Here is a 16,459-nt window from a genome sequence, read left to right as displayed (position 1 = left end):
CCAGGGGGGAGGCCAGGGCCAGAGGCAGGAGATAGGCCCTGAATCCCCAATCTGCCCCTTGAGAACCCTGCCCTGGGGCCACCTCCTGGTCTGAGCTGCTTCATCTGCACAGTAGGCATATGAGTTGGACACCTCGCTCTGAGGACAGGGAGGCCCTTAGTGAACAGTCATCACCGCCTCCACCAGGGTCGTGACCTGACTTTGCAGGGAGGAAGGGGAGGACCGGGGTCAGAACTGTGGCTCCTGTGCTCCTCTGGGTGGCCCCGATGAGAGGGTTGTGGACCTCACCGGTTGTGCCCACCCACCCGCCCACCCTGCCCCGGAGGGCCTGCGGATCACCGTGGCACTGTGGAGGTTCGCTCCAGACGCCCTGTGGCTGGCAGACTCGGACGTGGTTGGGGGAGCTCAGGCTGTAGCCGTGGTCACACTTGTACAGGGCCACCGAGCCCAGCCGGGTGCCGTTAAAACGCAGCGTGGCATGCTTCACCTCCGCTGGGGGGCCGCAGTCCACCTCTGTAAGGACACAGCGGCCCTGTCCTGCACTGAGATTCGTCTGCCGGAGGCCTCTCCGCCTGCTCTGGCCTCTGCCCCACCGGGCCTCGGGGTCTGGGACCCTTCTCCCCTCCCCTCTGCCCCGCCACTCTGCCCCCTGCCCCGCTGGGCCACAGGGCCTAGGACCCTTCTCCCTGCACAGCCCTTCCAGGTGGAAGTGCCTTGACTTCCAGGGCTGGCTGCCGGTCGGATTTTCCTTCTTCCCCCTCCCCTCCTCTGCTCTTTCGGGATTTGGAAGCGATCCCGTCCCTCCACCCCAACCCCCAGCCCTCTCACCCGCCTGGCACCGGCGTCCCATGTACCCTGCTCGGCAGCGGCAGGAGAAATCTGTGCCTAGGTCCTCACAGGTACCCCCATTCGAGCAGGGGCTCCGGAAGCAGGGGGATGGGGCTGCAAGGACACAAGGGGTCACCATCACTGGGGCCTCCCCGACGGCCTCTAGGCTCCACGGGAGCTCTGCCTCCCACTCCTCCAGAGCGGGGCCCCCCCTGCCCACTGGGAGGACATGCTGCCCCGGGTGCCCTGGCCCGCCGGCCTCTACCCGCCTTACCTATCTCGCAGTGCCGCCCGGAGAAGCCTGGGGGACAGTCGCACTTGTATTTGCCGATGTAGTGAAAGCAGGTGCCGCCATTGTGACAGGGGCCCGAGGCACATGAGTCTGGCTTCCCTGGAAACCAAGGGGCCCCATCAGAGTCAGGTGTCGGGTGTCCTGCACCCACCGCCCAGTGCCCCTCCCCTGACCCTCCCGCACCCCAGAGCTGGTGGGCCTTGGGCCCCCCCAGCCCTTCCAGGCTGACTCCAGCTGGCAGGAGCGCACCGATCTCGCAGTGCCTCCCGGTGAAGCGGTAGGGGCAGCTGCAGTGGTATTCGCTGCCTGCCTCCTTGCACGTGCCCCCGTTCCGGCAGGGCCCCGAGCTGCACAGGCGTGGCCGGGCTGCGTGGGGTGGGGGAGAGAGAGAGACACACACACACACACAGAAGTGGGTGAACAGGGGCCAGCCTCCAGCCCCGCGGCACCCATGATACCCTGCTCACCTCTTCTTGGCCTGCGGGCCCCAGGGGCCCAGCAGGCCCAGGCCCTTGGGGGCCCCCTGCCCACCCTTCCTCTCTTTCTGCCCAGGTTCTGGGGCCCACTGGGCCCTTCCTGGTGGAGATCTGGCCCCACAGTGCAGCAGACACTGCAGCCCTGCTTCCTGCGCGGCAGGTGAGTGACAGCCAGCAAGGAGCCCGGTCGCAGCTGATACGACACTGGGATCCACAGCAGTCCTTTTTTTTTTTTTTATTCCTTTTTTTTTAATTTAAATTTTAGTTAAGATACAGTGCAATATTGCTTTCGTGAGGAGAATTCAGTGATTCATCCCTTCGTACCACATCCAGGACTCATCCCAAGTGGTCTCCTAATGCCCATCAGCCATCTAGCCCCTCCCCCCACCCTCCTCCTCTGTCACCCTCAGTCTGTTCTCTATGGTTAAGAGTCTCTTATGGTTGACTCTTAAATACAGAGAACAGACTGAGGGTGGATGGGGGGTGGGGGAGAGGGGAGATGGGTGATGGGCATCGAGGGGGGCACTTGTTGGGATGAGCACTGGGTGTTGTATGTAAGCGATAAACCACGGGAATCTACCCCGAAAACCAAGAGCACACTTTACACGCTGTATGCTAGCCAATTTGACAATAAATTATATTGCAAAAAAAAAGGGTCTCTTATGGTTTATTTCCCTCTTTTCTCTTCCCCCCACTTCCCCTGTGTTCATCTGTTTCTAAAATTCCACATAGGATTGAAAGCATATGATATTTGTCTTTCTCTGATTGACTTATTTCACTTAGCATAATACCATCTAGATCCATCCACATTGTTGCAAAGGGCAAGATTTCATTCTTTTTGATGGCTGGGTAATGTTCTATTGTGTATGTGTATATATACCACATGTTCTTCATCCGTTTGTCAATGGACATTTGCATTCTTTCTATAGTTCGGCTATCGGCTAATGTTGATAATGCTGCTATAAAACATTGGGGTGCATGCACCCCTTCAAATTCGTATTCGTGTATCCTTTGGGTAAGTACCTAATAGTGTAATTGCTAGGTTGTAGGGTAGTTCTAGTTTTAGTTTTTTGAGGAACCTCCACATTGTTTTCCGGAGTGGCTGCACCAGTTTGCATTCCCACCAGCAGTGCAAGAGGGTTTCCCTTTCGCTGCATCCTCACCAACACCTGTTGTTTCTTGTGTTGTTAATTTTAGCCATGCTTACAGGTGTGAGGTGGTATCTCATTGTGGTTTTGATTTGTATTTCCCTGACGATGAGTGATGTTGAGCATCTTTTCACGTGTCTGTTGGCCATCCGGATGTCTTCTTTGGGAAAGTGTCTGTTCATGTCTTCTGCCCATTTCTTAACTGGGTTGTTTTTTGGGTGTTGAGTTTGAAGTTCTTTGTGGATTTTGGATATTAACCCTTTATCAGATATGTCATTTGTAAATATATTCCCCCATTCCATAGGCTGCCTTTTAGTTTTGTTGACTGTTTCCTTTGCTGTGCAGAAGCTTTTTATCTTGACCAGGTTCCAACAGTTCATGTTTCCTTTTGTTTCCCTTGTCTCTGGTGATGTGCCTAGCAAGAAGTTGCTCTGGCCAAGGTCAAAGAGGTTGCTGCCTGTGTTCTCCTCTAGGATTTTGATGGTTTTCTGTCTCACATTTAGGTCTTTCATCCACTTTGAATTTATTTTTGTGTATGGTGTAAAAAAGTGGTCCAGTTTCATTCTTCTGTGTGTCACTGTCCAGTTTTCCCAGCACCATTTGTTGAAGAGACTGTCTTTTTCCCATTGGATATTCTTTCCTGCTTTGTCGAAGATGAGTTGACCATACAGTTGTGGATCCATACTCTGTTCCATTGATCTATGTGTCTGTTTTTATGCCAGTACCATACTGTCTTGATGACTACAGCTTTGTAATACAGCAATTATAATGCTTCTAGTTTTGTTTTTCTTTTTCAGAATTGCTTTGCCTATTCGGCTCTTTTGGTTCCATGCAAATTTTAGGATTGTTTGTTCTAGCTCTGCAAAAAATGCTGAGGGTATTTTGACAGGGATTGCATTAAATGTATAGATTGCTTTGGGTAGTATAGACATTTTAAAAACAATGTTTGTTCTTCTAATCCACAAGCATGGAATACTTTCCCATGTCTTTGTGTCTTCTTCAATTCCTTTCCTAAGTGTCCTATAGTTTTCAGGGTATGGATCTTTTGCCTTCTTGGTTAGGTTTACTCCTATGTGTCTAATTGGTTTTGGTGCAATTATAAATAGGATCAACTTCATGATTTCTTTTTCTGCTGCTTTGCTAATTGGTGTATAGAAACGCAACCAATCTCTGTCTGTCGATTTTATATCCTGCAACTTTGCTGAATTCATGTATTAGTTCTAGCAATTTTTTGATAGTCTTTCGAGTTTTCTACATAGAGTATCATGTCATCTGCCAAATAGTGAAAGTTTGATTTCTTCCTTGCTGATTTGGATGCCTTTTGTTTCTTTCTGTTGTCTGGTTGCTGAGGCGAAGCTTTCCAGTACCATGTTAAATAGTAATGGTGAGACTGGACAACCCTGTCTTGTTCCTGGCGGTAGGGGAAAGGCTCTCAGTTGTTCCCCCCCGAGGATGATATTATCTGTGGGTCTTTTGTATGTGGCCTTTATGGTGTTTGAGGTATATTCCTTCTCTCCCTACTTTGTTGAGAGTTTTTATCAAGAATGGAGGCTATGTTTTGTCAAATGATTTTTCTGCATCTATTGACAGGATCATAGGGTTCTTATCCTTTCTTTTATTAACGTGGTGTATCATGTTGCACCAACATGATATTTGTGGATATTGCACCAACGCTGCAGCCCAGGAATAAATCCCATTTGATCATGGTGAATAATTCTTTTAATGTACTGTTAAATTCAGTTTGCCAGTATCTTGTTGAGAATTTTTGCATCCATGGTCATCAGAAATATTGGCCTATAATTCTCCTTTTTAGTGGAGTCTTTGGTTTTGGAATCAAGGTAATACTGGCTTCATGGAATGAGTTTGGAGGCTTTCCTTCCATTTGTATTTTTTGGAACAGTTTGTGAAGAGTAGGTATTAATTCTTCTTTAAGTGTCTGTTAGTGGGACGGCTGGGTGGGTCAGTTGGTTAAGTATCCGACTTCGGCTCAGGTCATGATCTCGTGGTTTGTGGGTTTGAGCCCGTGTCTGGCTCTGTGCTGACAGCTCAGAGCCTGGAGCCTGCTTCAGATTCTGTGTCTCCTTCTCCCTCTCAAAAATAAATACACATTAAAATAATTTAAATGTCTAGTAAAATTCCCTGGGAAGCCATCTAGCCCAGGACTTTTGTTTGTTTGGAGATTTTTTGTTTGTTTGTTTGGAGATTTTTGATTATAGATTCAATTTCTTTGCTGGTTATGGGCCTGTTCAAATACTCCATTTCTTCTTGTTTGAGTTTTAGTAGTTGTGAGTTTCTAGGAACTTGCCCAGTTTGTTGGCATATAATTTTTCATAGTTTTCTCTTATAATTGTTTGTATTTCTGTGGTGTTGGTTGTAATCTCTCCCCTTTCATTCATGATTTTATCTATTTGGGTCCAGTCTGGACAGGGGTTTATTAACTTTGTTTATTCTTTCAGAGAACCAGCTCTTGGTTTCATTGATCTGTTCTGCTGTTTTGTTTATTTCTATATTGTTTACTTCTGCTCTAATCTTTATTGTTTCCCTTCTTCTGCTGGCTGTGGGCTTTATTTGCTCCTCCTTTTCTAGTTCCTCTAGGTGTAAGTTTTGCTTGTGTATTTGGAACCTTTCTCACTTCTTGAGATAGGCCTGAATCACAACAGTCCATTTTGGTTTTTGTTTTCTGTGCCTGTTCTGGCACGGACGCATGTTCTCTGGGTCCCAACAGCTTCCCAGGGCCCCAAGGGGCTCACATGCCCATGCCTGCACTTGAGGCGTCCACAATTTACAGATGTGAATCGAATGGCACATCGGTCTCTCCACCCTGAGGAATGGCACCTTCACAGGCCCCGGGAGGAGTTAGAGCCTCAGCTTCCTTCACTTTTTTGGGAAAAGTGTGCAGCAGAAAGGGGGCCTGCCCGCCGCACTCAGCCCTTCTCTCCCCACCACCCCACACCTTGCACGGCCTCACAGGCTGCATGCCCAGATTCCAGCCACCCCACCCCTGAGAGCAGCCACCCCGCATCCCCACTTTGGGGCGCCTTTGTCAAAGGCACAGGACCTCAACTGCACGTGCAGAGGGCTGAGCCCGGGGGCTTCTCTTTGGAAATTCCCTCCTCCTCCTACAGAGGTGGCCAAAGCTGTGGGGGTTCCCTGGGTCAGAGTGGCAAGGACCTGCCCTCGGGGCCCCCTTGAGAGCGGAAGAGACTTCCAGGTAAAGCCACCGAGGCCTCTGTTCGGACAGTTGAGGGCAGCAGGAGGCCTAGAGGGCTGTGTGTGGCCCAAGCACTGAGCACCGGGACAGAGGCCCCGGGCAGGCCCGGCCCCGACCTAGGGGTGCCGCTGTACAGCCCTGAGCTTGGCTTCTGCCTGCACGGAAAGGACGGTCCAGGTTGGGCATGGGCGAGGACAGTGATGCCTGCCACGTTCTTTTTTGTTTATTGTGAGGGAGAGAGAGAGGGAGAGAGAGAACGAGCAGGGGAGAGGGCCAGAGAGGATCCCAAGCAGGCTCCGTGCCGCCAGCACAGAGCCCAACATGGGGCTTGAACTCATGAACCGTGAGATCATGGCCTGAGCCGAAATCAAGAGTCCCACACTCAACCGACTGAGCCACCCAGGTGCCCCACCCACCACGTTCTTATACAACTCTTATGTGTTCTTATGTGCTCTTAAGTGGCTAAATGTTGACATTTCCCAGGTTCAGTTAGATTTAATAAAGTCCTAATTAAATTAAAAAATCAAGGATTCTAAAATCCATTCAAAAAAATGCCGAGCAGGAAAGGAAGCCTATTCCGAGGAAAACCAAGGGAGTGGCCAGGAGGCCACGGAGTAGAACTACGAACCAAATAAGCAACACTTGGGTGGGGAGATGGTGCTGGCATGAAACACTGAGCGTGAGTGACCAAGATGATTCAGGGTGAGCAGGGCCTCTGTGCCTTGTCCTGCCCTCCGGCCCCTCCCCTGCCCTCCTATCCCCTGCCCTCCCACCCCTCCCCTGCCTTCCTATCCCCTGCCCTCCCACCCCTCCCCTTTCCTCCTCACCCTGCCCTTCCACCCCTCCCCTGCCCTCCTATCCCTGCCCTCCCCACCTTTCTCGCAGTGCCTGCCATGGAACCCTCGGGGGCACTCGCAAGTGTAGGAGTCCTCATGGGCGTCACAGGAGCCTCCGTTGAAGCAGGGGTCCGAGTCACAGGGTGATGGCAGTGCTGGGGGGACAGAGGGTGGTCACCCTGACTTCCCAGCTGGAACCGAGGCCACTTAAAATATACAATTTGTGGGATTGTGGGGTGGGGGGTCTTAATTCTTTACACCAGGCTCTAAGGCCCTTCCCTGGAAATTCTTTTATTCTCAAATTTTCCAGAATTCATCCTACCTCTTGTATGAGCTAGGACGAGTTGTGGTACGTAGATGTTTCTATACGAGCACCACCATCGTCATCACGTGTAATTACACGTTACGTACGTAAGCCATGACTTCTCTGTATACCAACACATACACAGGAGTAAGTATTTAATTACGCATACTGAATTAGGCTCGTGTGAAGGATTTTCATAGCCGAGCCAGGGGCTCAGGGAAGAGCTCGCAAGCATCTAGACATGACTTTCCAGCTGTGAACTTCTGGTGGTGGAGGGGGTGGACGCCTGGCCCAGACTACAGAAGGTGACACGGTAGGGGGTGGCGTCACACACAGGGCCTCTGGTGGCCTCGGCTTGCTGTGCCCCCACTCCTCCTCCTAACACCGCCCCCTGCCACCCCCCCCCCCCCGTGCCGGTAGCCCCGCCCCCAGCTCACAGTGGCTGACGTTGTGGTCAGTGTGGCAGACGCAGAGGTAGCTCCCCCCGTACTCCATGCAGTAGCCCCCGTCCGGGCACTGCGTGTTCATGTTGCAGGGCGTGGCTGTGACTTCTGCAGGGAAGGAAGAGGCCCGTGTGTTTCCCTGGGGACTTGGAGTCCTTGGGAAGGAGCAGGTGGCCAGCCCCACACCCTGGGGTGGGAGCGGGGGATCACGGGACCCCTAGTTAAGGGTCTGGGTCTATGCTTTGGGCCCAGACCCAAGCCACCACCTATCCTCCAGTTTGGGGCACTTTTAGGGGCAAGGCGGAAAGGGTGCCCCCGCCACAGCCCTGGGCACTTACCAAATTCACAGAGGAGCCCAAAGAACCCTGGGGGACACTGGCAGAGGGTGGTGTTGGCCTCTAGGCATCTGCCACCATTGCGGCACCCACAGTGCTCAGGGGTTCCTGCCGTAGACAAAGGGAGGGAAGAGCCTCCGATGTGGGAGTGCTGGAAGGCAGAGGCCTCCCCTGCACCTGCCTCCCTCCTGCGCCTGAGCCTCCCCTGCACCTGACAACACCTGTGCACCTGACTCTCTCCTAAGCCTGACCCTCCCCTGCGCCTGACTCCCTCCTGCTCTTGACCCTCCCCCCTCCCATGCACCTCACCCTCCCCTGAGCCTGACCCTCTCCTGCACCTGACTCCCTCCTGTGCCTGACACACCTGTGCAACTGACTCTGTCCTAAGCCTGACCTTCCCCTGCACTTGACTCCCCCTGCTCCTGACCCTCCCCTGCGCCTGACCCGCTCCTGCACCTGCCTCCCTCCTGCGCCTGAGCCTCCCCTGCGCCTGACAACACCTGTGCACCTGACTCTCTCCTAAGCCTGACCCTCCCCTGCACCTGACTCCCTCCTGCTCTTGACCCTCCCCCCTCCCCTGCACCTCACCCTCCCCTGAGCCTGACCCTCTCCTGCACCTGACTCCCTCTTGCGCCTGACCCTCCCCTGCGCCTGACACACCTGTGCAACTGACTCTCTCCTAAGCCTGACCCACCCCTGCACTTGACTCCCCCTGCTCCTGACCCTCCCCTGTGCCTGACCCGCTCCTGCGCCTGACCCCCTCCTACGCCTGACCCTCCCCTGTTCCCATGAGTGCTGCTGTGTACACACACACACACACACACACACTCTCTCTCTCTCTCTCTCTCTCCTCCTCTCTCTCTTTCCCTCCCCCCACCCCCTCGTGGGTGTTTGCATGCACACTTACCTGACTCCCTGCATACACTACCACAGGAGGACCTTGCCCTGAACCACAGCCCCGGCAGCCCCAGCCCAGACTCACTCTCCCTGCAGTCGAGGCCAGTGAAGCCCTGGGGGCATTCGCACACGTAGCCCTCCTCTGCATCCACACAGGTGCCCCCGTTCTGGCAAGGGGCTGAGAGGCAGGGGTCGGGCACCGGGTGGCTTCCTGCAAGAAAGACAGAGGTCACCAGAGGCCACACGGGGAGCACGGGGCGGGGCGGGGTGGGGTGGGTGGGGAGTGAGGCCAAGGGCCTCCTTGCTCGGGCCCCACCGTGCTCAGGTCTCGATGCAAGTGGGATTTGAGTCTGAGGCTCACTTTCTGGAAACTGCTTTCTAGCTGCCTGTCACCGTCTGAGCCCCCTCTGTGGGGAGCAGAAGGGGAAGCAAGAGTAAGCACCCCATGGTGTGCACAGCTAAGGCCAGAGGCTCTAAACAAGTGTTTCTAATCACACATTTCTGTTAGTAACATGGTTGGGATTTTCCACATACAGTTTTTGTTGATTTCTAGTTTAACTACTGTAATCAGAGAACACAGTCCTTTCCAACTGACTGAACTTTATTTTTTTTTATTTTTGTTTAAATTTTAGTTGACAAGCAGTGCAATATTTGTTTCAGGAGTAGAACCTAGTGACTCATCCCTTGCATGCAACGCCCAGTGCTTTTTACAAGTGCCCCCTTAGTTCCCATGTGCCATCTAGCCCACTCCCCACCCGTCTCCTTCCATCAGCCCTCAGTTTGTTCCCTACCGTTAAGAGTCGGTGGTGGTTTGTTTCCCTCTCTTCTCTTCCCCCCCTCTTCCTGTGCATTCATCTGTTTTGTTTCTGAAATTCCAGATGAGTGAAATCACTTGGTATTTGTCTTTCTCCGGTTGACTTATTTCACTCTCGCTCCATCCACGTCTTTGCAAGTGGCAAAAGTTCCTTCTTTTTGATGGCTGAGTAATATTCCATTGTCTTCCTATGCCACATCTTCTTTACCTAGTCATCAGTCGATGGACATTTGGGCTCTCTCCATAGCTTGGATATTGTTGATAGTGCCGCTATAAACATTGGGGTACATGTGCCCCTTCCAATCAGCATTTTTGTATCCTTTGGGCAGATACCTAGTAGTGCGATTGCTGGATTACGGGGTGAGCTTTATTTTGTGTCCTACGGGGTGGTCTGTCATCGTGAGTGCTCCATGAGCACTTGGAAAGGATGTGAGGGTTTGTAAATGTCACTTAGGTCAGGTGGTCCGACGGTGCCGTTCACGTCTTTGAGGTCCATACTGATTTCTGTGAATCACTGAGAGTGGCGTACTGGAGCCACCCCGGTAGTTATGGATCTATTTCTCCTTGCTTTCGCTTCCTTTGTCCTGATACGTGTGCAGTGTTCACGGGTGCAAGTACGTTACAGATGCTCTGCCTTTTTGATGGGTTGACACCTTTGGCATAGAAGAGCCATCTGTCTCCGGCAGCATTCCTTACTCTAGAGTTGAATCTGTTTGATATGAAGATAGCCACTCCAGCTTCTCTCGGTCAGTGTTTGCCAACCTGTTCCTTTTCATTGTTTAGATGTTTGATTTCTTCATGTGGTTCAGAATTTATCTTTTAAGTAACATATGGTACAATTGGCTTTTGCTCGATGTAGACTTTTAACACATGTACAGATCTGTGTTGCCCCCACCACAATGAGGACACTGAGCACTCCGTCATCTCAAGTACTTCCTTGTTCTATCTTTTCAGGGTCACAGACTCCCTCCCTTCCTGAGCCCCTGGCAACTACTGATCTGTTCATCACCACAGTTTTGTCTAAGAATGAGAGAAGTGGAAGATTACGTATGAACAGTATGTGATCTTTTGAGACTGGCATCTTTCACTCAGCATCAGGCCTCCAAGATCTGTCTCAGTTGTATGATCAGCAATCATGTATTCCATGAACGGGGAAGGACATTTGGATTCCTAGGTTTTTGTGATTATAAATAGACACGCTATGAACATTTGTGTATTTTGTGTGAACATAGTTGTTATTTCTTTAGGGTTAATAGCTAGGAATGGGATTGCTGGGTCATATTATAAGTGCACGTTTAACTTTATGAAACACTGCGAGGCTGTTTCCACAGTGGCTAAACCATTTGGCATCACCACCCAACATACGCAGGAGTTCCCATAGTTCTGTGTCCTCACCAGTCAGCACTTTTTCTCATAGCCATTCTGATAGCTTTGTGGTGGTACCTCATCGTGGCTTTAATTTGCAATTCACCAATGGCTGATGATAATGACAGATCACCACGTTTGTTCATGTGCTTCTTTGCCTTCTGGGAATCCTTTATGGTTAAATGTCTTGTTCAGGTCTTTTGCCCATTTTGTGATTGGTTGGCTGTGTGGTCACAGTTGAGCATGGAGAGTTCTTTATGTGTTCCAGACACCACTCCTTTGTCAGACAGGACTTCTTGCAGCATGCAGCTTGTCTCCTCATTCTCTGGACCGTGTCTTTCACAGAGAAGTGTGTTTCACTCTGATGAAGACCACTGTTTCTGTCTTTCTCTGCTGGGATATGCTTTTGCTGTCTTACCCAAGAACCTTCATCTAACCCTAGGTCACAGAGATTTTTGTCCTATGTTTTCTTCTAGGAATATGATGGTTTCAGGCTTTCCATTCAGGTCTATGATTCATTCTGACCTAATCTTGTATAAGGTGTGAGGTTGAAGCTGAAGTTCATTTTTTGCACAAGAATGTCTAATTGTTCTGATACCGTGTGTTGAAAAGATAATCCTTTCTCCACTGAATTGCTTTCATACCTTTTAAAAACCTTGGCCATATATGTGTGGGTCTTCTTCTGGATCCTGTCTTCCATTCCAGGGATGTATGTGTCAATCCCTTTGCCAATGCCACAGGGTCTTAATCACTGTAGCTTTATAGTTAAGTCTTAACACTAGGTAGTGTGATTCTTCAACATTTATTCTTTTCCAAAATTGTTTTGGCTGTCTTAATTCCTTTGTCTTTTCATATAAATTTTAGGACCAGCTTATGCATAGCTACAAAACTCTGCTGAGACTTTGGTTGGAATCCTATTAAATCTATAGATCACCTTGGGGAGGACTGACATATTTACTATGTTGAGTCTCCCAATCCATGAACATGGGATGTCCCTCCATTTCCTTAGATCTTCAGTTTCTCTCACCAGAATTTTGTGGTGTTCAGCATACAAGTCCTGTACGTGTTTTGTCAGATTTATGCCTAAGTCTTTCAATTTGGGAGAAGCTATTATAAATGGTATTGTTTTTAACATTTTTGATCGGATTGCCCAACTTAAGGAGCTCTGGAATTCAGAAGTGATTATGGGGTTGCTGAACCCAGATCCCCCTCTCTGCAATCTCCCCATAGTTCCCAGTACTCTGGGGCGACCCCTGAGTCCTCTGGCAAGAAATCTGGGGCTTTTATTGACCCCATTCTGCTACTTCCATCCTGTGAGTGCGCTCTCAAGTCTGGGCCAAGTGGTGGGTGGACAGAGAAAAAGAAAAGCAATGGAAGTTGCCCATCTTTGTGGAGTCATAGGACCTCCAGGTGGAGAGGAAGTTTCCTCCTGTCAGTTTGGACCCCTGAGGGCCCCCCGCCCCCACCCATTGCTGCTATTGTTGGCCCTGCTTCTCGTGCCCGACTAGTGCCTACTCCTGGAGCTCTTTCTGTCCATCTGATGCTCACTTGTGGCCTGGGAGATGCTTTGAGTCCAGGCAGGGGAGGCACCAGAGGAAAAAAATGGTAAATTCACCTCTGGTTCTGTGGTGCTTCGAAGCTGGGTCCTCTTCCCCAGTGCGCCTGCTACTATTTATTTTTCCAAGTCCTCAGAGAGCTACTCCACGCATTCTGTCCAGGATTTATGGCTGCATCCAGTGGGAGAAACGGGGCACAGCATGCTTACTCCATCTTACCCCAGACTAGAAACCCACTCCGCTACTTTCAAATTATCTGTGTCTTTATATTTATAGTAGGTTTCTTGTAGACAGTATCTAGTTGGGTCTTGCTTTTCAATTCAGTTTTACAACATCTGCTTTTTAAGTGGTGTGTGTACCCATGTCACATGTTAGCAGAACTAGCAGTATGATCAAACCTGCCATCGTGCTGGTGGTTGTGACTCGTTCCATGTATTTCTTACTCCTTTTTTTCTTCTTTTCCTGCCTTCTGGATTGAGTATTTTTAGGATTCCGTTTTATTTCCACCAGTTTTATGTATTTATTTATTTATTTATTTATTTATTTATTTATTTTAAGTTTATTTATTTTGAGGGGGGAGAGGCAGAGAGAGAGGGAGAGAGAGAGAATCCCAAGCAGGGTCTGCACAGGCAGAAAGGTTAAAGGAAATTGCTTAGACTAAAGAAAAATGGTACCAGATGAACATCCGGATCTACACAAATGAATGAAGGGCTCTGGAAACGCTAACTATGTGGGTCAATGTACAAGCATACCTCACTTTACTGGGCTTCACTGATACTGTGTTCTTTACAAATTGAAGGTTTGTAGCAACCCTGCACCCAGCAAGTCCCTGGGGCCATTTTTCTAATCGCATTTGTTCACTTTATGTCTCTGTGCCACATTTTGGTAAGTTTGCAGTATTTCAAAATTTTAAATTGCGATTATATTTGTTATGGTGATCTGTGATCAGTGCTTATAACTCACTAAAAGCTCAGATGATGGTTACCATTTTTTAGCAAAGTAGGTTTTTTAAAAAATATTTTTAATGTTTATTTATTTTTGAGAGAGAGAGAGACAAAGCGTGAGCAGGGGAGAGACAGAGAGAGAGGGAGACAAATAATCCGAAGCAGGCTCCAGGCTCTGAGCTGTCAGCACAGAGCCCGACGTGGGGCTCGAACCCACAAACTGCGAGATCATGACCTGAGCCAAAGTCAGATGCTTAACTGACTGAACCCCCCAGGCACCCCTAGCAAAGTAGTTTTTAAGCAAGGTGTGTATATTTTCTTAGATGTGATGCTGTTACACACTTAATAGACTGCAGTGTAATGTTAACATAACTTTTATAGGCACTGGGAAACCAGAAAATTCATTTGACTCCCTTTATTGCCATATCCATGTTATTATAGTGGTCTGGAACTGAACCCACAGTATCTCCAAGGTATAACTGTAAAATACTTCTCTTCTTTTTAATCTCTTCAAAGATAATTTTAACACAAAAAATAAAAGTATGTTTTGGGCTTTGTAGCATTGATAGAAATAAATGTATGACCTTAATAGCTTAAGGCAGAGTGTGCAAGCTTTTCCTGTGAAGCACCAGATACTAGTATTTTTGGCTTTAAGAGCCATGTGACCACAGATATTCAACTTGCCAGTGTAATGCAAAAGCAGCCAGCCATAGACATACATGAATGAATGGGCATGGCTGTGTTCCAATAAAACTTTATTTTTTAAAATGGGTGGCAGGCGGGGTGCCTACGTGGCTCAGTCGCTTAAACATCTGACTCTTGGTTTTGGCTCAGGTCATGATCTTGCGGTTCATGAGTTTGAGCCCTGTGTCGGGCTCCATGCTGACCCCGCAGAGCCCGCTTGGGATTCTCTCTCTTCCCCCGGACCTCTCTCCCCTTCTCTGCCCCTCCCCACCTCTTTCAAAATAAATAAATAGACTTAAAAACCCATTTCTTATAGATCAGATATGCCGGTGCTGAATTCTCTGTTTTTGCTGTCTGACAGATCTTTACTTCATGTTTGAGAGACGGTTTTTCTGTGTATACACTGCTAGGGGGACGGCCCGCTGTCTGGAGGCTGGCACTGCTTCTGATGAGAAGTCTTTACCATTCTTGTTTCTCTTTGTCCTGTGTCTGGTCTTTGTCCTCTGGCTGCATTTCAGCTTTTCTCTGTTACTTGTTTTCAGCAATTTGATTATGATGTGCTTTGTGTGATTTTCTTCACGCTTTTCTTGGATACGTGGGTTTTAATTTTCATCCGACTTAGAAAATACGTGCCTATTATTTCCTCGATCTCTTTCTGTGCCCCTGCAGCCCCTCCATCTTTCTGGGCCCCACATGTGTAGACCCTAAACTGCCTGGTGTGTGTCACACGGGTCACTGAAGACTCGGCCTTGGTCGCAGCCTCTGTCCTTCCTGTGCTGCCTGTTGGGTGGTTTCTTCCAGTGCACGGACCTTTCCTTCTGCAGTGTCTAACCTGTGGTTAATGCGTCCGGTGTGGTTTTAATACAGAGGTTTTACGTTTTGTATCTCTGGAAGTTCCTTGTATCTTCTGCTCACTGTGTCTTTTCCCCTCCACAGCCTCGAGCGTACAGAGCATGCTCACATGAGATGATTAAACGTGCACATCTGCTAATTTCATCATCTCTGCCGTTTGTTCCCGTCGATCTATTTTCCTTCTGGCTGTGGGTCATAATATTCTTTTTTTTCTGATTTATTTAATTAACAATTTTTTAAATGTTTATTTATTTTTGAGAGAGAAAGACAAAGCGCGAGCAGGGGAGGGACAGAAAGAGAGAGGGGGATGCAGAATCCGAAGCAGGCTCCAGGCTCCGAGCTGTCAGCACAGAGCCCGACGTGGGGCTCGAACTCACGAACCGAGAGATCCTGACCTGAGCCGAAGTCAGAGGCTCAACCGACTGAGCCTGGGGGTCATATATTCTTGATGCTTAGTATGCCTGGTAGTTTTTGGCTGGGCATTTTGGGGTCCTGGATTCTGTTACATTCCTTTAAGGAGTATAGGATTTGATTCTGGCATGTGGTTAAACTACTTGTGATTGGTTTGAGCCTTTCAGACTTTCTTTCAGTGTTTGTTAGGACAGGTCAGATTAGCCTTTACTCTAGCATCTATGTATCCACACCAGCAAGATGATCCCCACCGACGACGCTCCTCAGCGTTGGCCCTGGCTGTGAAGAGCTCTCTGCACCCTGGCTGTAGAGAAGCGGGTTATTCTGAGCCTTGTTGAGTTCCAAGGATTGTCTGACTCACACTTCTGGGGGTTCCTTCCCGGCCTGTGGACCTCACCCCACCTGGACTGTGCTGAGCAGAGTCGGGGTCCCCTCTGCTCATCCTCAGAGCTGCTTCTCACATCTCCTCCAACCTCCTGCTTCGTAGCTCCGTCCCTTGTGGAATTCTCCCCACAAACTGCAACCACCAAACTCGAGCCCCAGTCTCCGAGACTCCGAGACTCCGGGGAACCGCTGGAGCCTGGATCCCTTGCTGCAAGGGGCCGGGGGGCTTCCTGCAGGCAGACTCGGGGCAGTTGTGGGGTGGACCGCACTTCGGTCCCTCCTCGCAGGGGAACAGTCCCAGGACGTCTGTTGTCCAGAGGCCAAGAATAGTTGTTTCGTGTATCTTGTCCGGTTTTCCAGTCGTGGACGGTGAGGGAAATTCCCTTGGCCAGAAGCAGAAGAGTGGATACTGTTTTTTAAAATTACCTCCACCTTTTGGTCACCTTCCTGTTGAATCTGATTAGGATGTCAAGGCCGGCATCTTGCGACGTGACCGATGAGCGTACATTAGGGATGGAGGTGTCGGTTCTGTCCTTCCTTGTTATTTGCTTGTATTTGCGCTATTCTTCCCGTACCGAATGTGGTTTCTTTGCAAAATCTTTTAAAATCATTAATCTGTTTTCTGACATGCGTTTAGTTAAATACACAGATATTTAGATAATAATCTGGGCAAGGTGAG

General features: G+C 49.5%; 1 protein-coding gene across 12 annotated transcripts in view; it reads right to left on the bottom strand.

The window, feature by feature from the left end:
* SNED1 (sushi, nidogen and EGF like domains 1) overlaps window positions 1-16,459 on the bottom strand; it is an 89,990-nt gene that overhangs the window by 38,537 nt on the left and 34,994 nt on the right. For 11 of the 12 annotated variants that reach the window (XR_006713276.1, XR_006713277.1, XM_045481982.1 and 8 more), the window contains 8 exons: window positions 8,856-8,981; window positions 7,877-7,981; window positions 7,533-7,646; window positions 6,830-6,946; window positions 1,370-1,486; window positions 1,103-1,219; window positions 829-942; window positions 340-513 (listed from right to left, as the gene is read on the bottom strand). Coding sequence is in view for 10 of the 12 variants with exons in the window: in XM_045481982.1 (XP_045337938.1) it covers window positions 340-513; window positions 829-942; window positions 1,103-1,219; window positions 1,370-1,486; window positions 6,830-6,946; window positions 7,533-7,646; window positions 7,877-7,981; window positions 8,856-8,981 (984 nt within the window). In the remaining 2 variants the exon portion in view is untranslated. The remainder of the gene's footprint in view (window positions 1-339; window positions 514-828; window positions 943-1,102; window positions 1,220-1,369; window positions 1,487-6,829; window positions 6,947-7,532; window positions 7,647-7,876; window positions 7,982-8,855; window positions 8,982-16,459) is intronic. The other variant, XM_045481990.1, reaches the window with a different exon arrangement.

The sequence above is a fragment of the Leopardus geoffroyi genome, chromosome C1, assembly GCF_018350155.1.
Source record: "Leopardus geoffroyi isolate Oge1 chromosome C1, O.geoffroyi_Oge1_pat1.0, whole genome shotgun sequence".
NCBI classification, from domain to species: Eukaryota; Metazoa; Chordata; class Mammalia; order Carnivora; family Felidae; genus Leopardus; species Leopardus geoffroyi.
The sequence above is the reverse complement of the archived record's forward strand: the minus strand, read 5'-3'. Positions and strand labels throughout refer to the sequence as shown.